The sequence below is a fragment of the Moschus berezovskii genome, chromosome 11, assembly GCF_049115385.1.
Source record: "Moschus berezovskii isolate FMDL1 chromosome 11, NW_MosBer_1.0, whole genome shotgun sequence".
In the NCBI taxonomy this organism is placed as follows: Eukaryota; Metazoa; Chordata; class Mammalia; order Artiodactyla; family Moschidae; genus Moschus; species Moschus berezovskii.
This window is the reverse complement of record NC_142470.1, coordinates 102,595,602-102,619,723: the sequence shown is the minus strand read 5'-3', so window position 1 is coordinate 102,619,723 and position 24,122 is coordinate 102,595,602. Positions and strand designations below refer to the sequence as shown.

The 24,122-nt window shown below is 49.3% G+C and overlaps 1 protein-coding gene and 1 pseudogene across 5 annotated transcripts in view; one reads left to right on the top strand and one right to left on the bottom strand.

Annotated features, from left to right (window-relative positions):
- The window catches only part of TBC1D8 (TBC1 domain family member 8), a 147,837-nt gene extending 141,469 nt beyond the window's left edge, over positions 1 to 6,368 (bottom strand). For all 5 annotated transcript variants that reach the window (XM_088841632.1, XM_055400991.2, XM_088841633.1 and 2 more), the window contains exon 1: positions 6,085 to 6,368. In XM_088841632.1, coding sequence (XP_088697758.1) covers positions 6,085 to 6,211 — 127 coding nt within the window. In that variant the 5' untranslated portion in view covers positions 6,212 to 6,368. The remainder of the gene's footprint in view (positions 1 to 6,084) is intronic.
- A 1,970-nt stretch (positions 6,369 to 8,338) lies between these two features.
- LOC148776247 (HIG1 domain family member 1A, mitochondrial pseudogene) lies at positions 8,339 to 8,867 on the top strand (annotated as a pseudogene).
- Positions 8,868 to 24,122: the final 15,255 nt, after the last annotated feature.

Sequence of the window (24,122 nt, the reverse complement as noted above, 5' to 3'; positions counted from 1 at the left end):
CTGAGCCACCTGGGAAGCCTGCCCTTTGATAGATTAAAGGTTTACAGAATGAAAGGGGGGACATCTGTGCAGGAAATATGATCAGATTTACTACTTTCATTATAAATAAATCCCTCCCTTATCCAGTGCTGCCAGAATGTGGAGTCGAGATCATGAAACCCTAACCCTTCACAGGGAGCAAATGAATTCTTCAAACGCTCCAAGCCTCTCAGTCATTTTCAACTCTTCCTGAAGAACCCCGATTAGGCTGAAAGAGCGTCCACAACTCTGGCATCCACACATTTGTACCTCATATTATTTCCTAGAGTGACACAACGCGGGCCTTGTTTGCTTATCCAATTACAAACTCATGGTCCTTCTTATGTTCTCATTAAGCGCATCTGCTGGGGACCCCAGAGCTTTTGTTAATGGCTTATCAGTGCTGAGAGATACGCCCGTTATTTTACTTATATGAACCTTCCGATTTACACTCCTGGAATCAAAGTACTTCCTTTGTTTGTGATTTCTTCCTTGTCCTGCTTTGGAAAAACAAAACCAAAGCATGTAAGACTCTAGGGCCAGTATCTAGGGAGCACGTACCACAAAACAGCAGCCCTGTGGAGCCGAAAGGCTCTTCTGTTGGTGGCGGGGAAGTAATCTACCACCAACTTCGGCAGCTTGAGCAGGGCCCCAGCTGATGTCAGACAGACTAGTCAAGAAAGGCCCCACAGGTGCTGGGCTTCACCATTCCAGACATGGAACAGAGTCATGTGAGCAAGCCTCGGGACCTTCCATGTGAGTCCCAAGATGACACTCTCCCCATCGTGGGCACTGTCCTGAAGGCAGAAGACAATTCACCCTGGCCACAGCCGGCCACTCACAGTCAGTTCCCTTTATTAACTAGGATTTGCGACTGAAGTGACTTAGCAGCAGCAGCAGTAGCAGAGGTGGTCCAAGACCCCCCTGTACCCAAATCCTGCTGGCACAAATTGCTATTAAATAGTTCAACTTCTGGACTTCCCTCGTGGCGCAGTGGATAAGAATCTGCCTGCTGATGCAAGGGACTCTAGTTCGATTCCTGGTCCAGGAAGATTCCATGTGCCACAGGGCAATGAAGCCCCAACGCTGCAGCTACTGAGCCTGTGCTCTAGAGCCCAAGAGCCACAACAATTGAAGATCTAACCCTAACCCTGGAGCCCTTGCTCCCCAACAAGAGAAGCCACTGCAGCCAGGAATAGCCCCGTCTCTCTGTAACTAGAGAAAGCCCGCGCACAGCAACAAAGATCCAGCGCAGCCAAAAACAAAACTAAAAGAAAAAATGTGAAGATTTTTTTAAATATAAATAAAAAATAAAAATATTTCCTCTTCTGATTACACTCAGTAAATCCTTCAGTAATGGATAAGTGACTGTTTCTTACATCCTTCCCCACAATGCAACTAACTTCTTTGGCAACACTTTTGTTCTAAAAAGCCCTCTTATTACTCAACTTTTTACACTTTTCTTTTTTTCCTTAAAACTACTAGGTGATGAGCACAACTAAGCCCTTGCTGTATAATGTTTATTTTCATTCTAACCCTTATTATAATCAAATGCCTTTCACATTGCTGATGGGGATGTAAGATGGGATAGTCAAGGTGGAAAACAGTTCTAAAGTCTGTTTCTGTCCCTGGCTTAAGGCAGAGTTATAACAAAGGCTCAAAGAAACCAAATAAACTAGCCCAGATTCATACCCAGCAGACTTATCTTGACTCCAAACCCTGTGTTTTCCACTCCCAGCCCATACTTCCTCCCGTGTCCCTAACTGTTAGGAAATTGGTTAGCCCATAACTGCTCCAAGTACTGTGACAGGAACAAGGGCCGGAGGGAAACACCCTGAAAAGCAGAAAACATCAGCATGGGATTCAAATGATAACTTTTAAAGTGCCAGCCTCTGTGGGGAAAGGACTGCAAGATCATACAGGAATGCACATAATAAAACACAGAAAAATAAATGTGCCCTTCAGAGAGGCACATATGGGTGGTGACACTTGGTCTTTAAAGGTCCGCTTATGTGGCTCATTGTAAGTGCATCAGAGAACCTAGAGGGGAGGGGAGTGATGCTGGTGTCCTTCTGCCCACCACTCCCAAAGGCTAAGTGCCCCCAATTCTGTTCTCCCAGGGCTGACTGCACTTTTATAAGAAATATTCCCCCTGGCTGGAGATTGTATCCAAGGGAACACTGTAGAACTTCCTCCTTTTCAGGGCAGCAAGAATCACTGTCAGGGGAGTTTTGGAAACATCTTAAAATACTGTGTTCAGCCACCAAGTTGACCTGGAGGTGAAGGTCACTGCCTTCCGCTGCCACACCTACCCCTCCTCCCCAGCCTGGGATCTTCTCAAGGCAGGTGCCTAAGGCTGGCAATAGAAGCCACCTAAGAGGCTGATGCCCTGCTCCTCGGCCCTCGAAGGAGGGAGCCACAAAAATAGGCTTCAATTCCCACCCACTCCCCTCCGGCTTCCTGGTGTCCAGCCCGCAGGTACACAGAAAGCAAAGGACACAGAGGGTATGCGTCCTGTCCCTTGTGGCCAGCTCAGGCTCAGTCTGAAAGCTGGGCCTTCACACCCACCCAACTTTGGAGAAAAATGTGGGCTCAATCATTCACGCGTGGACCCATCCATCTATTCATCCTACAGACGTTAACTGACCCTATTCTATGTTCTAGGCACCACCATGGGTAAAATGCCTGCCCTCACAGAACAGACAATTTAGCAGGGGAAACCATGAACAAAACACATAAGTGCGATGGATATCAGAAAGTAAAGGACTTCCCCGGTGGTCCAGTGGTTAAGACTCTGAGCTTTCAACGCAGGGAGCACAAGTTCGATCCCTGGTTGGGGAATCAAGATCTCACATGCCACGCGGTGTGACCAAAAAATAATAAAAAACTATTTTAAAAAAGAAAGAAAGAAAAAGTGAGAAAGGGCTATGGAGAAAATAAAACGAGATGTGCATCGGGAACGTATTTGTGTAAGTCAGAGGATGAATTACAATCCTCAATGAAACAAAACCTCTTTCTGACAGTGGGCAAGCTTTCAACATGTCAGATTACTTTAAAACGCCAATGGGAACCTCACATGTTTAAGACCCTGCTACCGAAACTCATGGCATCACTGATGCAATGGACATGAATTTGGGGAAACTTAGAAGTGGGGAGGGACAGAGAGGTCAGGCAAGCTGCAGTCCGTGGGATTGCAAAAAGTCACACGCAACTGGGTGACTGAACAACTACAGCCTAATCTCAAATTCTGCACCACGCTTCCTTTTACTGCTCCTCCACCTTTCATTTTTGGAAATAAAAATAACCACCTTTTAACCACCTGCTACTTGCTTCTCTCCAAAGAAGAGCCTAAAAACGAGTCAGAATGTGCACCCATTAATTTCTTGGATCAACTCAGCTTAAAGCTTTAAATATTTGAAATAAACTGCTAAAAAAATTGCCATATGAGAAGTGTGCCGGTTCTGAAAACCATACCGACATGGAGCTGCCCCAGTGTCACATCAGTTTTGATTTCACAACATTTGTAAGGCCCCAGTTAGACCAGCTCACCGGTGGATGGGGCAACTGAGTTGCCTAATCGACACAGCCATTGGCTCCCGGCTGAATGCCCGAAGGTGGGGTGTCCATTGCTGAGGGGATGCTGCCCTTTCACAATTAGAAGGAGGTTCTGTGTGTGCTCAGTTGTATCCGACTCTTTGCAACCCTGTGGTCTGTAGCCTGCCAGGCTCCTCTGTCTATGGGATTCTCCAGGCAAGAATGCTGGAGTGGGTTGCCGTTTCCTCCTCCAGGGGGTCTTCCCGATCGAACCCCACCTCTCCTGCATTGGCACGAGGATTATTTACCACTGAGCCAGCTGGGAAGCCCCAGAAAGAGGTTCTGAGTCTCCAAGAAATAAAGCAAAATGTCAGGGGTCTTTTTCTGGGGATTTTTCTTCCCTTTTTTCAGCTGATTTACTTCCTTTAAGAATAAGAAAACTGGGGACTTCCCTGGGGGTCCAGCTGCTGAGACTCGGCACTCCCAATGCAGTAGGCCCAGTTTCAATCCCTGCTCAGGGAACTATCTCCCACAGGCCCCAACTAAAGATCCTGCAGGTCACCACTAAGACCCGGCACAGCCAGACAAATAAAAATATTTTAAGAGTAAGAAAATTGTGCATATTCACAACAAACCAAAACCACAGTCAAGCCCAAGTAAGACCAAAGGCACAGGCACTCTTTGATGCTGGAATGCAGAGCAAGAAGGAGCATCATTTTGAGTTCAGAACCTGGCGGGGGTCCATGGAGTCACAAAGAGTCGGAAACGACCGAGCAACTGAGCAGCAAGACCGACTGGACCACAAAGCAGGCACTCCAGAAGAGAAGCTGTCCTGAACCTCTCTTAGTCACAGGACCGCAAGCTTTGCCCTCTGGGCCTGGACCATCTCCCCCGCCCGATGCTGAATAACCCGAAGTCTTTCCCAACACAGCCACCTGCGGGAGGAGCATCCCAGAGACAGCATGCACGGAACCAAGTCAACAAACGCTTGCTGAACCAATGTTCCTCATGCTTCCTGTTTCAGCTCTGTCCTCACCCTCTACTAAAGGAGGCCCTTTGTAGGCCAGGTTCTGTGCCGAACACACCAAAGATTAAAGCTCCGCTGCGCTCAAAGATCAAGGAGGGGACAGACCCCTCTTCCAGACTTTTCTCCTCAGATCAGCACCTCACCCCACCGGGATGCCACTCACCTCCATTCCCCAAGAGCCCAGGCACTAAGAACCAGTGTGCTGCTCAGGGGCCCACCAATGACCCCTTTGACCTCTGATCTTCCATGCTAATTCCCTTACACAGAGCCTCAAACAGTTCCCAGAGCAGGCCCACCTGCCATCCACCTGTTCCCACCGACCACCAGCCCACTGCCCCTTCCAACCAGAAATCCCACCAACTCCTATTGACTCTTTGAGGCTCAGTGAAGTCTGCCCTCCCTAAGGAATCTGTCTGCCAGCTTCCAGGCCTCCTCAGTATAAAGTATGGGCAGGGTAAAGCAAGCCCTGGGACTTGGTTCGGCCCTTTCAGTATGTACTAATCGCATTTCCCCCATCAGGACTGGAAGGCCTCCCTCAAAATAAGCAGACAGCAGAGTCACCAACAGGGAGCCCAGGGACCCAGGCTGGGCCCCTTGACCGCTCCCTCCCTGGCCTTGGTCTCCTCCTGGGTATAAGGAGGGACAAGATGGGAAGCTCTTAAGGTTCCTTTTACTTCCGATTCCAAAATCTGAAATTCCATGTGGGTTCCCTACATACAACTGAAAAAAGGTTCCTAATATTCCTCCACTGACCTTTCAAACAGGTGTCCCCGCTGACGCAAACTGTCCAAATGCTTGATTTTCAAAGAGTTTTGGACCTTAAATTTGGCGGGCGTGGGGGGGGGGCGGTAAATAAATTTTACAAGCCTGAGGTTTTTTTTTTCCTCCTTTCATTCCTAGAAATAAAGTGAAAGGGTGGGGGTGGGGAGCTGACCCGCTCGGTTTTGCTACTAGGATCACGAGTTCGGGATTCGCTCCACCTGGGTTTCTCCTCCGGGCGTGTAGACGGTGCGCGGCCCGCCCCGCCCGCCCCGCTCATCCCCCTGACAGTCTCAGGCTGCCAGGGCCTCCCGAGCCTCGTCTCGCCGGGGGCTGGTCAAGTGTCCCTACCGCGGCGCCACTTGGAGCCTCGGGCGCGTCCAGATGGCCGGGCGGCCCCGCTGTCACCTGGCCCCGCTCCGCCCGGCGCGGCCCTCGCTCCAGCGCAGGTCTCTCCTTGGCTTCCCGAGTCAAGCCTGGCCTCCAGGCGGCCCCCGGGCCGGGCGGCCAAGGCACCTGCCCCGCCCGGGGAAATGCACGAGCCCGAGTGCCTCCGGCCGCCACCTCGACGGGAGCGTACAGGAGAAACGCAGGAGAAAGGAAAACATGCCCGAGGCAGGGCCGACCCAGCCCGGCGTCTCCCCAGAAACCGCCACCTGCGCCGCACGCAGCCCGGGACTGGGGCCGCGGGCCCGGCGAGGAGCGAGGTCCGGGCCCGGCGGCCCGCCCGCCGCGGCGCCCCTTACCCGTGAGCCGGCCGCCCCCCTCGCCGTGCCCGCGGCGCCGCTGCAGGATGAAGTAGCAGTTGCTCTTCTGAGTCACCCAGAGCTTCAGAGCGTTCTTCAGCAGCACCTCCTCGGGCTTGAGCCACATCGCAGCGGTCCGGCCGCGCCCGCGGGCCCCGGCTCACATCGCCCCGGCCGCCGGGCCGAGCCCGCTCGGGAGGAGGCGGCGGGGAGCGCAGCCTGCGGGCGCCCTGCGCTCCGAAGTCCAGGGAGCGCGGCCGGCGCAGCTCGCCCCGGCAGCCCGCGCAGCCCTCGTGCCGGCCCCGCCCCGGGCCCGCCCCAGACACGCCCACCGCCTGCGCCCCGCCCACCCCGCCGGCTCCCGTGGGGACGCCCTGATTTCCGAGTCCTGGCGGCTCCAGGCAGTTCCGGAGTGGAGGGAGGAAGTCCGATCCCGGCTGCTCCCCGCCTCTTCTCCAGCGCTCGCGGGGGGCGCCGGGGCCCCTCTCCTCTCCTCCGTCCCTGCGGGGAGGCAGTCCGGAGAGCAGCAGCACGAAGAGGAGGAGGAGATGGGGAAAAGGCATCTTCTTGTCACAGCTGCAGGTTGCCGACCTAGGGCCTTTATATTTGGGGGGACAGCATGCACGCCATGAAACACAAGTGTGGCATTTAAAATAATAAGCGGGGCTTTCTTGGTGTCTAGGTGGTAAAGAATTCACTTGCCATTGCAGGAGACAGGGGTTTAATCCCTAGGCTGGAAAGATCCCACATGCCTTGGAACTAAGCCCTTGCACAACTACTGAGCCCGTGTGCCTCAGCTACTGAAGCCAGCAGGCCCTAGAGCCCATGCTCTGCAACAAGAGAAGCCTCCACAATGAGAAGGCCACACAGCGCAAGTAAAGAGGAGCCCGGCTCTCCACAAACAGAGAAAAACCCGAGCAGCAAGGAGTCCCAGCACAGCCAAAGCTAAATAAATAGAATTTATTTTAAAATAACAAGAAACAGAGACTTCCCTGGTGGTCCATTGGCTAAGACTCCAAGCTCCCAATGCAAGGGGCTGGGCTTCGATCCCTGGTTGGAGAATTAGAACCCACATGGAGAAGGCAATGGCAACTCACTCCAGTACTCTTGCCCAGTAACCCCCATGGATGGAGGAGCCTGGTAGGCTGCAGTTCATGGGGTCGCTAAGAGTCGGACATGACTGAGCGACTTCCCTTTCACTTTTCATTTTCATGCATTGGAGAAGGAAATGGCAACCCACTCCAGTGTTCTTGCCTGGAGAATCCCAGAGACGGGGGAGCCTGGTGGGCTACCGTCTATGGGGTCGCACAGAGTAGGACATGACTGAAGCGACTTAGCAGCAGCTGCTGCAACTAAGACTCCTCGAAGCCAAATATATAAAAAGATAAAAATAAGAAACATTTTCACAAGTAACCAAAAAATAACATTAAAAAACTAAAATTTTTCTTCTGCTTTTTAAAAATGCTGAGTGTACGCTTTCAATGCACTCAGGAGTGATCCCACGGATCTGCTGAAGAGGGGCGATGCTGTAGGAATCTGAAGGGAGTGTCAGACCAAACTCAACACTGCACAACCCTCATGGGCACGGGAGATGCCTATGTGAGGACTGCCGTGCAGGTCCCCTATCCATGAACGAAACCAGGCATGTTGGTTCTCAGAGAATTGAAAAGCTGGGAAATATGGAGTAGGTGACAGTAAAGAAAAGCTATAGGGAAAGTGGAGGTTGGGCTTTAAAAATGAGTATTTCCTCAAAGCCTGGTGGAAATAGACACAGGGCAGCAGTCGGGAAAATCCCCTGGAGATGGAAATGGCTACCCACTCCAGTATTCTTGCCTGGAGAATCCCATGGGCAAGAGAGCCTGGTGGTCTACAGTCTGTGGAGTGGCAGAGTCGACAGAACTGAGTGATTAACACTTTTACTTTTCAGCGGCCCTTGAACAGTTGGGGATGGGGGAGGCGGGGCTCAGAGCAGTCTCCTGGAGGAGGCAGTTAAATCCAACATCCTAGAAAGAGAGGAAAAGAAACTGTCAACAGGACCCTTAGGTTTTGACAAAGGGACTCCTGACAAAATGTGACTGTTAATTAGGACACAACTGAAAAGCAAAAGTAAAGCCCCCACCAGACTACTGGGGGCTGAGTAGAGCTCCTTCAGGGGAGAATCTGTTCACAGAGGATCAAAGAGATCAGCCTGGGGCTGGACGGCGGGTGCGGGAGTGGGGTCAGAATCCGGTAGGAACCTGAAACGTCTTGAAGTTATTCTTCAATCACTATGTCAAACAACACAGATATTTCTCTTTCTTCATATGATGAAGATCAGGGATCTAAACTTATCTGAAAAGCTAGAGAGGCACCATTTGTCCCCATTGGAATGGCAGGTTTTGCAGCAATTGTTGCCTATGGGTTATATAGATTGAAGAGCAGGGGAGATACTAAAATGTCTGTTCACCTGATCCACATGTGTGTGGCAGCCCAAGGCTTTGTTGTGGGAGCAATGACTCTTGGTATGGGCTATTCCCTGTATCAAGAATTCTGGGGAAAACCTAAACCTTAGAAGAGGAGATGCTGCCTTGGTCGTGTTGGTGGTGCTTGCTTTAGTTAGACATCTCATATTGAGGTTATATGTTTATGGTGAAAATAAATTGATTGGGACAGACAAGAACATGGTAATTTGAATACTGGCTTCCTTTCTTGCAGGCTTGATTTGCTTGGTGACCAGGTTACTGGTGACTAGTTCACTAGCTAGGTCATTCAGGGGAGTCAGATCAGCACAAAAGAAACATGTCACTTTTAATTACACTTGATAGTGGTACCTGTCCACCTTCTTAAACTCTTCTGTTAGTTCTAAAGGAGACAACATGCCAATCCTGAAAATGCTCCCAGTTGCTGCAGAATATCATATGCTTTTGATGTAATGTAGGAATTCTGTTTACCCCAGTTAATTTAACTTTCTGACTGCCTTGTGGACTGAGTACTGTTTTAAGGGCTGGTTGGCTCTTGAGGAACCCTTTCAGAACAGTGCATGGAATACAACATTATAAACCTCCCTGCAAGTCTGTGTGTTTTTAAACCAAACCTAAAAGCTGGTAGCAGAGCCACTTTGAAGTAGTATTCATTTTAGAATCATAGTTGTAAACATGAGAGTGACACAAACTGTAGCTCCCTTTAGCTCTTTTGTAATTGCAAAATTATATTTTGCTGCTGTTATATTAGAATAATTTTAAATTATTTTGAAACATATATTTTGGAGAAGGAAATGGTAACCCACTCCAGTATTCTTGCCTGGAGAATCCCATGGACGGAGAAGCCTGGTAGGCTACAGTCCACAGGGTCGCAAAGAGTCGGACACTACTGAGCGACTTCACTCTCTCTCTCAATGCAAAGGTAAATGAAAAACACTTTTTAATGTGTGTAGTATGTTTATTTTCTCCAAAAGAATCAACTAAATGAAATGCCTATAATGGAAGTCATTGATGAGCAAGCTGGTTTGGACTGACATTATACAAACTTTGGTATATCACAGAATGCTTTGTTGTACTTGTGAAATTCTCTTATCTAACCTGAACTTACATTCCATGGTGATAACATGGTAAATGTAGTGTTATTAAAGTAAATGAACACATCAAAAAAAAAAAAAGAGAGATCAGCCTGGAAACCCGGACCTGACCCAGCAGGTGAGATGCCAGCTGAGAGGCCGTGCCGAGGACAGACAGGACCACCCACCCAGGGGGCCAGTTCTGTTGGCCGGGACCGCACGCCGTGGACAGACATCCTCCGAGCCCAACTGAGGAAGGAAGTCAGCTGTGCTGCAGGGGAACTTGGGGACCCCAGGGCATATAGAATGGGCAAGCACAACTGAAAATAGCCCTTCCAGAAGCAGTCGTTGACACTCCCACAGTTGGGTTCCTGGTGGCTCAGCGATAAGAATCTGCTTGCAGCGCAGGAGAGCCGCGTTCAATCCCTGAGTCCAGAAGATCCCCCAAAAAGGGAATGGCTACCCACTCCAGTATTCTTTCCTGGAGAAACCCATGGACAGAAGAGCCTGGCGGGCTCCACAGTCCCTGGGGTCGCAAAGAATCAGACACAACTGGGCGACTAACACACACACACACACCCACAATCAGACGCAGGGCCAGGCCGTGGAATTGCAGGATGAGTGGAACAGGGCCCCCGCCCTGAAGGTAGGAAAGAGGCACAAGGTGTTGTGGGAGTCATGCTGGGGACAGTAGGGGTGCACAGAATGAAGGGGCGGCTCCTCAGGGAGAGGATGAGAAAGCCCCACGCAACAGCTGTGGTTTGACCAGGACTTGGGAAATGAATGTGTTTGGCACAAGTCAGGAGGGCGGGTCTGCTGAGCGGATCAGCAGGGGTGCTCGTGTGGCTTAGGGCACACTTCTAGGGACAGACTGCCCTAGAGACAGATCAAATCCCAATCCGGCTACTATTTCACCATGCAACCTTGATCTGGGCCGTAACTGCAATCTCAGGAAGCCTCAGTCTACTCAGCTGTAAAGTTGGGATAATCATAGCATCTCCCTTATAGGTTCTATCCAGTGTATAACATATTCAAGTCCTTAGAACACACATAAGCACTCAGTAAATGTCAGCTGTTAGCACTAAATGTACAGATGTTCTTGTAAGTGAAACCATCCACACACACACACTCACCCATATTTTAAACATTATTAAGCTCTTATTGGGCTTCCCTGGTGGCCCAGTAGTAAAGAATCCACCTGCCAATGCAGGAGACATAGTTTTGATCCCTGGGTCAGGAAGATCCCCTGGAGAAAGAAATGGCAGCCCACTCCAGTATTCTTGCCCTGGAAATCCCATGAACAGAGGAGCCTAGTGGGTTACAGTCCATGGAGTTGCAAAGAGTAGCAAACGACTGAGCAACTAAACCCATAGCACCAAGTTCTCATTATCTGCCAAGTGGTAAATATAAACTATACGATATTAGATCATGGAAAGTAACATAGGAAAGCAGCTGGGAGGGAATGGGAAGGGTCCTTAGGGGTACGGTGCCCTGACCTCTCTCTCCTCCCACCCCCAAGGCTCCTGCCTGTGCCTCCCATTGGTGAAGTCCAACAGAAGTGAAAAGGCAGGGAAGCCCAGGATATGCTGTCTGCAGAGATCAGGCTCCTAGACACAGGGCAAGGTGGAGGTGGTCAGAGAGGGGATCCGGAGGGGCCAGTGGAGAATATCCAGCCCAAGTGGATATTGTGATGAATGGATACCTTTATCTCACTGTCGCTCATCACTGGGCACTTCAGTTCAGTTCAGTCGCTCAGTCGTGTCCGACTCCTTGCAACCCCATGAATCACAGCACGCCAGGCCTCCCTGTCCATCACCAACTCCCGGAGTTCACTCAAACTCATGTCCATCAAGTCGGTGATGCCATTCAGCCATCTCATTCTCTGTCGTCCCCGTCTCCTCCCGCCCTCAATCCCTCCCAGCATCAGACTCTTTTCCAGTGAGTCAACTAGTCACATGAGGTGGCCAAAGTATTGGAGTTTCAGCTTCAGTATCGGTCCTTCCAATGAATACCCAGGATTGATCTCCTTTAGAATGGACTGGTTGGATCTCCTTGCAGTCCAAGGAACTCTCAAGAGTCTTCTCCAGCACCACAGTTCAAAAGCATCAATTCTTCGGCGATTCTTCTTTCTTCACAGTCCAACTCTCACATCCATACATGACCACGGGAAAAACCATAGCCTTGACTAGACGGACCTTGGTTATGGTTGGTATTAGAAGTGTCCCCAAAATTCACAGATCGAAGCCTTGATCCCCAGTACCTTAGAATGTGACCTTATTGGGAAATAGAGTTGTTGCAGATGAAATTAAGTTATATTGAGGTCTTTAGGGTGAGCTCTAATGCAGTATGACTGGTGTCCTTACAAAATGGGATATCTGGACACAGGGAGATGTGAACACTGGAGTCAAGCTGTCACAAGTCAAAGAATGACTAGAAGCCAGGAGAGAGGCCTGAACACATCCTCCGCTCAGAAGGAACCAACCCTGAGGCTTCCTTGGTGGTTCAGTGGCTTAGACTCTGTGCTCCCAGTGCTGGGGGCCCGGGTTCAATCCCTGGTCAGGGAACTAAGATCCCACATGGCACAGCTAAGAGTTTGCACGCGTGCATGCATGTCTACTCAGTCTCTAAGTCACGTCCCACTCTCTGCAACCCCATGGACTGTAGCCCACCAGGCTCCTCTGTCCAGAGGATTATCCTGGCAAGAATACTGGCATAGGTTGCCATTTCCTCCTCCAGAGGATTTTCCTGACTCAGGAATCAAACCCATGTCTCTTGTGTCTCCTGCATTGGCAAGCAAATTTTTTACCACTGAGTCACCTGGGAAGCCCAAGAGTTCTCATGCAGCAACTAAAGTCCTGCATGCCGCAACACAGAATGAAGATCCCACAGGCCTCAACTGAGACCCGCTGCAGCCAAATGAATAAAAATAAATATTAAAAACAAAATTATGGTTGCCAGGGGGAAGGGATGTTAGGGACTTTGGGAAAGTCATGTACACACTGCTGCTGCTGCTGCTAAGTCGCTCCAGTTGTGTCCGACTCTGTGCGACCCCATAGACGGCAGCCCACCAGGCTCCCCCGTCCCTGGGATTCTCCAGGCAAGAGTACTGGAGTGGGTTGCCATTTCCTTCTCCAATGCATGCATGCATGCTAAGTCGCTTCAGTCGTGTCTGACTCTGCTATCCTATGGACAACAGCCCTTCAGGCTCCTCTGTCCACAGGATTCTCCAGGCAAGAGTACTGGAGTGGGTCGCCATTTCCTTCTCCCCATGCACACACTGCTATATTTAAAATGGATAACCAACAAAGACCTACTGTACAGCACAGGGAACTCTCCTCAGTGTCATGTGGCAGCCTGGATGGGAGGGGAGCTTGGGGGAGAGTGGATGCATGTGTGTGTATGACTGAGTCCCCCCACTGTCCACCTGAAACCATCACAACATTGTTAACCAGCTATACCCCAATACAAAGTTTAAAGTTACAAGTAAATAAATAGAAACAACAAAGAGGAACCAATCTCACTAACCCTCCATGTCAGATTCCCAGAGGTGTGTGACGGGTATGTTGTTAACCCACATTGTTTATGGATGGTACTCTGTTAAGGGAGTCCTAGAAAACTCATACAGTTGGCGCCCTAATCTTGCCCACGGCTGTTCAGCTGCAGGTCTCTTGACCTGGGTTCCTGCAGGGACTGTGACCGATGCCAGGAGTGGCCCCAGCACACACAGTATGGAACTATGGCTGGACTGCTTGCATAGCTGTGCCTACACTGGGGGCAAGAGAACTGCAATCATGTGTGGCACGCAGTGGCCACAGGATTATTCAAATGAGCACGGTGGTCGTGTGATGGGCGGAGGGAGGACAAGGCTTGGGGGGGGGCTCTTGCCTCATGCACTGGTTGCCATGGCAACAATGATAATTACAAGAAATAGATGGCTATTTCTGTCTGCCCTGAAGAGTTGATTTTTTTTTTTAATAAGCATGAAGTTTTAAATTTAATTTCAAGATACAGGTATAGTGAAATTCAAGGAAGCCTTAATCCGGTACAGTTGCAGGACAGACAAGGGTCATCCTCAGATCCTAAATATAATTGTTCAGAGAGGGAGGGATAAATTGGGAAGTTGGAATTGACATATACAGACTACTATATATAAAATATATATATAGTATAAGGACCTACTGTATTACACAGGGACCTCTACTCAATACTCTAATGGCCTACGTGGGAAAAGAATCTAAAAAAGAGTGGATATATGCATACGTATAACTGAGTTACTCTGCGGTATACCTGAAACTATCACAACATTGTAAATCAGTTACACTCCAATAAATTTTTTTTTAACTTTTAATGTTGTTCAGGTCATAAAGTTCTTGCAAAGCTGTTTTTTTCTCATTTTTATTTATTAAGCTATAATTGATTTACAATATCATGTTAGTTTCAGATGTATAACACAGTGATTCAGCTATATATATGTATGTGTATATATATATATCTCCTTTTTTTTTTTTTTCAGATTCTTTTCCCTTTGTTGCAAAGGTTAAGTGTTCAACCTCAGCAACTCTCTTGCTGAGATTAGGACATTGACAGGAGAGAAGCAGGACCATAGACTGTGAAGGGAATATTTGGGTGAGGCAGAGATAAAGTGATAATTATGTGAGGCCATAGAGACGTTAGCTAATGCCGCAGTGGCTTTCATGTTGCAATATAGTGTGTAACAGAGACAGTGAGTGTTACTTGCTCAGTCATGTCTGGCTCTTTGCAACCCCATGGACTGTAGCTCACCTGGCTCCTCTGTCAATGGAATTCTCCAGGCAAGAATACTGGGGTGGATTGCCATTTTCTCTCCATATTGCCATATAAATGTATCAAATCAATATATTTTATATGTTGAGCTTACACAGCATTTTCTGTCAATTATATCTCAATTTAAAAAACAGAAAGTGGAATGCAGAAACTCAAAGAAATAAATAGGAAGCAGAGAGCAACAGAATTAGAACATAAATTGACAAAATTATTCATAAAGTTACCAAAAAAGTTATTAAAACAGAAATGCAATAGAGAAAATAGATAAACCCAAAAGTTGGATATTGAAAAATAAATACAGTCTCTAGAAAGACTGATCAATAGAAAGGTGAGGGGGAGTAGATTCAAAATAAAGCTTCATAAATACAAATGAAAACAAAATTGTAGATTCCAGAGATGCTGAACAAACTAAGATACTATTAATCTTTTTAAAAGTTGACTTCCCAATCCCCAGCCTCCCTTGCCTACAAAAGCACCCGCTCTTCCCCTGTTTGGGGAAATCAGCCATATTCACAAGAAGGTCTCTCATCTGGGGCTTTTGCCTCCCATATAGATGCCTGTTGTCAAATCCTGACCGCTTGCCACCTCACTGGCTCTGGGACCATGACAAGAATAAACTCCTAGCTGAGCCCAGAAGAAAACTGTGAGATCTGCTAGGGACGGGGTGGAGGTAAATTTCACACCAAGGAAATCGGAACATCCTGTCAACATGAATCGAGAGGAAGCTGAGGTCATGGATGGGAATGGAATCTACAGTGTTAAACCAAGAAGGATGCAATGTAAGGTTGGATTCTGCAAAATTTATAAACACATGTTACACTCACCCAGGATTTGTCATTAATTTTTAGGAATTAATTGGAGGAAATTTGATTTACAATGTTGCGTTGGTTTCTGCTGTACACCAACTCAAATCAGCCATAACTACATATATATATATATATATATCCCCTCCTTCTTGAGCCTCCCTCCTAGCCCACCCCCATCCCACAGCCCTAGGTCAGCACAGAGCACCACGCCGGGCTCCCTGTGTTGCAGGTTCCCACTAGTGACCTATTTCACACATGGCAGCGTATACGTTTCAGTGCGGCTTTCTCAGTTCGCGCCACCCTTGCCCTCCCTTGCTGTGTCCACAAGTCTGTTCTCTACATCTGTGTCTCTATCCCTGCCTGCAAATAGGTTCATCAGTACCAATTTTCTAGATTCCCTGCAGATGTATTAATATGCAATATTGGTTTTTCTCTTTCTGACTTACTTCACTCTGCATAACAGGCTCTATTCAGCACATCTGAGTGGCTCTAAGGTTTGATCCCTTGGTTTATTGAAGCCTGGATTTAACAATGGCCCATAATCAGTGGGGCTTCCCTGATGTCCCAGCAGTAAAGAATCTGCCTGCAGTGCAGGAGGCGCCAGGAGATGTGGGTTCAATCCCTGGGTTGGGAAAATCCCCTGGAAGAGGAAGTGGCAACCCACTCCACTATTCTTGCCTGGGAAATTCCACGGACAGAGGACCCTGGCCGGCTACACTCTGTGGGGTCACAAAAGGTCCAGTATCATAAATCAATGAGGTTGAGATGCCAAAACTTCCCTGGCATATTGTAGACTAAGAGGTTAAAGGCTGATGAGATGAGAATATTTGAGTGAGTATTTTATTTGTAACCTACAACCTGCACGACCACCACCCCACAACCATACCATACCCCTGGTCATTGGGATCACCACCCTGCAACGACACTGTACATTGTCATCAAGACCTTAAGAAATGTGGGGAATTTCTTCTTCTAGGAATGGCAGTTAAGGATCATTCCTCCTGCTGCAAACAACCAGAAATCTGGACACACATTTTTTAAAAATCTGTTTAAAGTCATGCGGGGACAATCATGGCAGCAGGGACTTGAAGGGACAAGGATTTGAGGAGATGAGCCGAACTTATCAAGTTCATCCCGTCTAAGCATCTATGGGTTCGTGAGTTAATGAGTTGAATAAAATTGTTGGCCCAATGTTCATTTTATGTTTGCAGTAAGAATTATGTTTTTAACCTTTTGAAAATTATATTTTAGCAATAAGAATAAGGGTGACATCATTGGCCAGATGCTGAAATTATTTCATTATAGTAGAAAGATGGAAAATGCAGAGAGAAGTTAAGGGAGAAGGAACTTCAAAGATACTTGTTCTCCTCTACACAGGATACGAATCGCCACTAAATATACTCCCTGGCCCCCAAGAAAAAATGCAAGTCCCTTAGGCTAACACTCTAGCAAAGCACACTGAGGGAAGCAGGCCTGGTCTCTGGGTCGTGTCTCTGCTCTGGAGTATCCAAACCCCAGTGGCCACCCGCTCTGCTCTGACTGCCTGGCCTTCTGATAAAGCGTAGGAACACAGCTCAGAAGTGTGCCCTGAAGTGTGACGATGGACATTTGGAGATGAAAGCACACCCCTTTTTCAGAACTTCATCACCAGGACTTCCCTGGCGCTCCAGTGGCTAAGGGTTCCATCCCTGATCCAGGAACTAAGATCCCACATACCAGGGAGCTAGCAAGCCCAGGCGCCACATCTACTGAGCCCATACACCACAGATACAGAGCCCGAGCTCCGCAGGGGAAGATCACACTTGCCGCAACAAAGACCCGATGCAGCCAAGTAAATAAATGAACCATTCACTGAGAGTGTTCAAAAGCCTAGCACAGTGCACAATTTCTGGGATGCAAAGGTGAATAAATTTAGTATCTGCCTTCGTACCTTACAAAGGGGACATTCCCCCAAGAGAGAAAGAATTGAAGGAGGGCCACTCTGTATTAAGCATGTATCTCCCAAAAGAATATCACTCGTTTTTCACACACACACACAAAAACGGAAAAGGAAAGTAAAATTAGTCCCATTTTATAGATGAGGAGACTCAGGCCCACAGAAGGGCTTGGCACTTGCCAACATCAAGCATCTGATAGGGGGCGGAACCAGCATTTATTCTTAGGCTTTTCTGAATCACAGACCAACGCTTTCTCCATTAAAGTGCACGTACTTGGCTGTGATTCAGTCTGATTCACAGAAGCAGAGTGACACCACTTGTTTTCCTTAACGTTATTTTCAATAAAGATTAGAGCCATCACCTGAATGCCAGGGGCTCCAAAGAAGCCAGGCCTGGATTCCCAAATTCTGCTTCCCCACTTTCCAGTCCTGAGACCACAGGCAAAGTCCTTAACCTCTTACAATTTCCATTTCTCAGTTGGAATATCCGCATCTCACGGAGATGTTACAAGACCTAAATGAAGTAAGCGAGGTCTTGTGCCTACCACAGGGCTTGCCCCGTGGGCATCTTCCAAATGGCAACTGGATCAGGGAGCATCACCTTGGGCTTCCTGCCTGACAATGCAGGAGACACAAGAGACTTGGGTTTGATCCCTATATTGGGAAGATCCCCTGGAGGAAAGCCTGGCAAACCACTCCAGTACTCTTGCCTGGAGAATCCCATGGACAGAGGAGCCTGGTGGGCTGCAGTCCATAGGGTCACACAGAGTCAGACACGACTGAAGGGACTTAGCACGCACGCGCGGCATCACCTCTGGGTCTGGGCACACCCGTGACATCTCTTCTCTGCCTGCAGTTCTGAAGCTGCTTTCAGGGGGCGAAGACTGGGGACTTGCCCCTGGCATTCTCTTAAGCACAGGGGAGCATACAAAGCAGAGACGACTTGGCTCATGTTTTAAATCCAGGAAAGGGGGCTCTCCCGGTGGTCCAGTAGTTAAGAATCCACCTGCCAATGCAGGGGACATGGATTTGATCCCTCGTCCAGGAATATTCTACATGTCATGGGGCAACTAAGCCCCTGTGCTGTAACTCCTGAGCCTGGGCGCCCTAGAGCCCGCACGCTACAGCCACTGAAGCCCACGCCTGGAGCCTGTGCTCTGCAGCAAGAGAAGCCACTGCCATGAGAAGCCTACACGCCGCAACAAAGGGCAACCCCGGCTCATTGAAACTAGAGAAAAGCCAACTCACAGCACAAAGACCCAGAGCAGGGGGAGGAAGGAGAGGGTGGAGGTATGGAGAGAGAAACAAGGACACATACGTGACCATGCGTAAGCTAGAGAGCCAAGGGGCATTTACTGCGTGACTCAGGGAACTCGAACCTGCTCAGTGACAACCTGGAGGCGTGCGACGGGGAGGAGCCGGGAGGGAAGCTCAAGTGGGAGCGGACATGGGTGAGCCTGTGGCGATTCACGGTGATGTCTGGTAGAAACCAACGCAATGCTGTGATTATCCCTCAATTAAAAGCAAGTTTAGAAAAACACAAAGGCCCGGCACAGCCAAAAATAAACTTAAAATAGTAATACTAGTAAATTCAGGAAAGGAGGCTAGTAAGTCACAAATGATGACCTAACCACACGAACCGCTATTGAAAGACCTCAGTCAGTGCGGTCATGTATAACCACTGCTAGAGTTAGTCACTCACTGGTGTCAGGCTCCAGGTCCCCTGGAGGAGGAAATGGCACCCCACTCCAGTACTCTTGCCTGGAGAATCCTGTGGACAGAGGAGCCTGGTGGGCTGCAGTCCACGGGGCTGCAAAGAGCACACGCATACACATTGCTCGTCAGGGTCATGGCTGACCCTCTTCGGCCTCTCCCCTTCTGCCCTGTGCGGGCCCCATCCTCTCGTCAGGACTTTCACAGCGGCCTCCTCACTAGAAGATAACGGGCGCACCAGGACTCGCAGCCCTGCACACAGGGGTCCCGCCGGTCCCCACCCTGCTGGCTCCTCAACCAGAAACGCCACCTCTCCCCATCTGCCGCCAGAGCTGCTTTGGATCTTTGCCCAGAACCCTCCGACCTCCACCTTTAGCAGGAATCAGCACACATCTTCAAGTTAAAGTGTTCAAGGACTTCCCCAGCAGTCCAGAGGTTAAGACCCTGCCATCCAGTGCAGGGGGTGCAGGTTTGATCCCTGGTCGGGAAACTAGGATTCTGCCTGCTGCTCGGTGTGGCCGAACAATAAATAAATAAATAAAAGGTCCAGAGATTAAAAAAAGGAAGCTACAAACAAAAATCCCAGAGGGAACCAGCTAGGGCCAAGCTGGTGATGAATCTGACCTCCAACAGACCTTGAGTCTCATTATATGCTAATTTTACCACGTTAGCATTCTTCATCAATTTGGCTGCGCTGGGTCTTGGTTGCAGAATGCGGATTCCTTTTAGTTGCGGCATGTGAGCACTGTTGCAACATGTGGAATCTAGTTCCCTGGCCAGAGATTGAACCCGGGGACCCCGTGCATTGGGTCTGAGCTCAGAGTCTCAGCCACTGGACCACCCAGGAACCGACACACCTGCCAGCCGCCAGAATCAGACTCGAAGGACCAAAAAAGGGTGAAAAAAGAGTGACAACCCGGCCCCTCAGGAAAAGCCCCACTCCTTCCCTGGCAGACCATTGCAAACACCTCACCAGCATCAGCCTCACCCCTCCTCCCTTTGTATTTAAAGTTAAATCCCCCTTGCCACTACACGTGGACAAGAAGTTGGTTCTGTGAACTTGGTTCCCACTTCCCCAGTCTTCGGCCACTGAATACGGCTTGTGCTGTGTGGATCTCAGCTCTGGTTTCGTTATTGGCCGTTGAACCCAAACGGAACAAGAACCAGACTGCTGGCTGGGCTAGGGCCCAAGCCTCATCCGTAGGACTTAATCTGGCAGCACCACCTTCATCTCTGTATCTGGCAAACTCCTGCTCATCCTCAGCTTTATGTGACCTCTTCCAGGGATCCCGTAACTCCACAAGGTGCCGTCACCGTCCTGTCAGCTCCTGGAGGCAGGGCTGACCGCTGGACACTTATCTCCCTAGTGCCTCACCCACTGGCTAGCCGATGTGGGTGTTTCACTTATTTGTTTCACTGTGACTGTGCTGGGTCTTCCCTGCAGAACACAGTAGTCGCAGCGGGCAGACTTAGTTGCCTCAAAGCATGTGGAATCCTCACTCCCTGAGCAGGGCTCAAACCTGAGTCCCCCGAATTGGAAGGAGGATTCTTAACCACTGGACCACCAGGGAAGTCCCCTACCCACTGCAGTGTTTGACAGATGAACGGGTGACTGAGTGACAGTTTCCAAGTCCCTGGGGACCCTCTCTCTCCCCCTGTGTGATGCTGTCTTCTGAAAAGCCAGGGCTCTTTTCTCCAAGCCAGCCCTCTGGCCCTGGCCCCTGCCCCTCTGTTCTGTCATTTCAAGTGCCCAGACACTAAGGCACAAGCAATGGCATTAGGAGAGTTTCAAGGGCAGGGCCCTCAAGCCACTGAAGTTCCCCCAGCATCCTCCCTTCCTCCTCCGGTCTCAGTTCCCTCGGCTGCTCGTGCCGTTGGAGAAACACGAGGGAGAGACTGGACAGCCTGACTTCACAGAAGGTCTGAAACACGGGGTACTTTCCAGTCTGTCGGGGGTGGTGGTCTCTCTCTGCAGGAAGTCATCAACGGTCCGGATGTCCCTTCCCGTCCAAGGGAAACAGGAGGGAAGGGGCAGGGGACACCTTTAAAAGAATGGCATAGTCCTTGTGGACACAAAAGAAGCTGGTTACAGGAGGACGTCCCTCGGGGTCCAGTGGTTAAGAATCCACCTGCCAATGCAGGGCACAAGGGTTCGATCCCTGGTCCAGGAAGATTCCACATGCCTCGGGGCAACTAACCCCATGCGCCACAACTCCTGAGCCTGTGTCCTGTAGCTGGTAAGCCCAAGCACGCTAGAGGCCATGCTCCACAGCAGAGAAGCCACTGCAGTGAGCAGTCTGCACACCGCAGCCAGAGACTAGTCCCCACGCACCGAAACTGGAGAAAGCCTGAGCACAGCGAGAAAGACCCAGGGCAGCCAAAATATAAATAAATTAAAAAAAATAAAACTGGTTAGAACCAACTAGGCACAGATGGTTCACGACTCGACTGCCAGTGGACCTTGAGTCTTATTGAAAATGAAAGTGAAGTCACTCAGTCATGTCTGACTCTTTGCGACCCCATGTACTGTAGCCTACCAGGCTTCTCCATCCATCAGATTTTCCAGGCAAGGGTACTTGAGTGGGCTGCCATTTCCTTCTCCAGAAGATCTTCCCAACCCAGGGATTGAACCCAGGTCTCCCGCATTGTAGGCAGACGCCTTACCATCTGAAGTCCACCAGGGAGCCTCATTACACACCAGCTGTAATACATTCGCTAAACGACACACCCACAGGCAGGTATGGCTCAGTGGTAAAGAATCCACATGCCAGTGCAGGAGATGTGGGTTCAATCCCTGGGTTGGGAAGATTCCCTGGAGGAGGAAATGGCAACCCACTCCAGTATTCTTGCCTGGGAAATCCCATGGACAGAGGAACCTGGGAGGCACTGGGGTCACAAAAGAGTCAGACGCAACTGAGCAACTAAACAACAACACACCCACAGGTGCTGTGACAGTTCTGAGGTTGACCAAAAAAGGCCAAAAAGTAGGTGGTAGCCCAATTCCTGGAAATCCCCGCCCCTTCCTCCAAAATGGTTGGAATAATCCTCTCACTCATTAGCCTATGAAGTTACCCAGCCCATAAAAGGTAACCAACCCATATTTCAGAGCCTCGCACCTTTTGAGATGGCTCACACTCTGCTTACAGGGTATTTCTCCCAGGACCATGCTCAGTTTCCAAGAGGACCCATGCCCACGGCCACTCTCACCTTTTCAGACATCTGCATTCTGTCCATGGAATGTGTATCTCTCTAAATAAATCCACTTCTGGTCTATCACTTTGGAAGAAAAGCTATGACAAACCTAGACAGCATATTAAGAAGTAGAGACATCACTTTACTAACAAAGGTCCGTATAGTCGAAGCTATGGTGTTTCTGATAGTCATGTATGGATGTGAGAGCTGGACGTAAAGAAGGTTGAGCACTAAAGAACTGAAGCTTTTGAACTGTGGTGTTGGAGAAGACTCTTGAGAGTCCCTTGGACTGCAAGAAGATGAAACCAGTCAAGCTTAAAGGAAATCAATCCTAAATAGTCATTGGAAGGAGTGATGCTAAAGCTGAAGCTCCAATACTTGGGCCACCTCATGCAAAGAGCTGACTCACTGGAAAAGCCCCTGATGCTGGGAAAGATTGAGGGCAGGAGGAGGACAGCAGAGGATGAGATGGTTGCATGGCATCCCCAACTTAACAGACATGAGTTTGAGCAAACAGCAGGAGATGGTGAAGGACAGAAGGAGAGGGAAGCCTAGTGTGTTGTAGTTTATGGGGTTGCAAAGAGTTTGATGTGACTTAGCAACTGAACAATGAACAACAAAACCTATCACTTGCCTCTCACTAAATTCTTTCTGCACTGAGACATCAAGAACCTGAGCTTCACTCAGTCCTGAGACCAGGTGTGTGATCTCAATTAAAAGACAGTTGGCTCAAGTCAGTCTGAGTCATTCGGTCTTACAACCCCTCTGCCCAGTGGGCACAGGTAGAATAGGTTGGTAGATCCCCAGCACCGCCTGCAGCCTCTGTGAAGTTTACAGTGCTGTGAGCTGAGGGGCTTCCATGGTGACCAGGAGTCTGAGATGAACACAGTGGTCCTGAAGCCTCTGACTTCCTGGGGGGCCACAGCAGCCCTAAGGAAGCCACAGTGAAGGCTGCTGGGGCCAAGCAAGAACTAGAACCACCTTATTCCAGCAGCATCCCCCATGCCGTGCTGAGAAACTCCTGACCCTTTGAACCTCCACTCCTTGGAGGACACTCAATGAAGGTTTACCTGGGAGAGGAGATGACACAGAATGGCCTCCTCGGGAAGTAGTGGAGAGAAGCAGGGAAGACAGACAGTTCACACGGCTCTGACCTACTGACCTGCCCGCTAGAAACGCCCCATCCAGCGTCACTAAGGCCGTTCCCTCTTCTTTGACCTCGGTTTTTTGTTTCTTTTTTCTGTTCTATAATAGCAAGAAGTTTTTATGATGTGAAACTGCCCATAAGCCATTTTTCCCAGGTCCTGTGGTTCTGCCGGTCATCTATGGGCTTGAAGCCAGTGACCAAGAAAGAAGTAGCTCAACAAAAAAAACCTCACTGAACGTAAGTGCTTTTTCCATGGCAAAGAAATACAGCAAAATCTAAGTGCTAGCTTTCTGAACAATCCACGGGAGCAGGTCAGTTACAAATATTATTCAGAATATAGAAATGGCCTATAGTTGAGCCCAATGAGTCAGCTTATGTTTATGCGAAGGGTGGGCGTGGGCTTCCCAGGTGGCTCATGGTAAAGCATCCACCTGCCAATGCAGGAAACGTGAGTTTGATCCCTGGATTGAGAAGACCTCTTGGAGAAGGAAATGGCAACCCATTCCAATATTCTTGCCTGGGAAATCCATGGACAGAGGAGCCTGGTGGGCTATATTCCACGGGGTCGAAAAAGAACTGGACATGATTTAGAGCCTAAACAACAACAAAGATTGGGAACGTCAGACGTGGGGCTGAGAATCCGGAAACACAGGCTCCAGCTCAGCCCAGCTGTGCCACCTGTTCTGATGACAAGCAGCCTGTCTCCCCTACTGGATTGTTCCCTTCTCTGTTTACAGGGCCCTTTGCATTCTGAGGCCAGAGTTGACCCCCCTAGGGAGATGTGGGACCCCAGCCCCATCGGGTACAGAAGGATGCATCCTGTGACGCCATCCAGTGTCTCAAATTTACTGTCAAAACCCAAACACTGATCTGTTTAAGTTCCTCAGGGGAAAAATATCTCTAAGACCA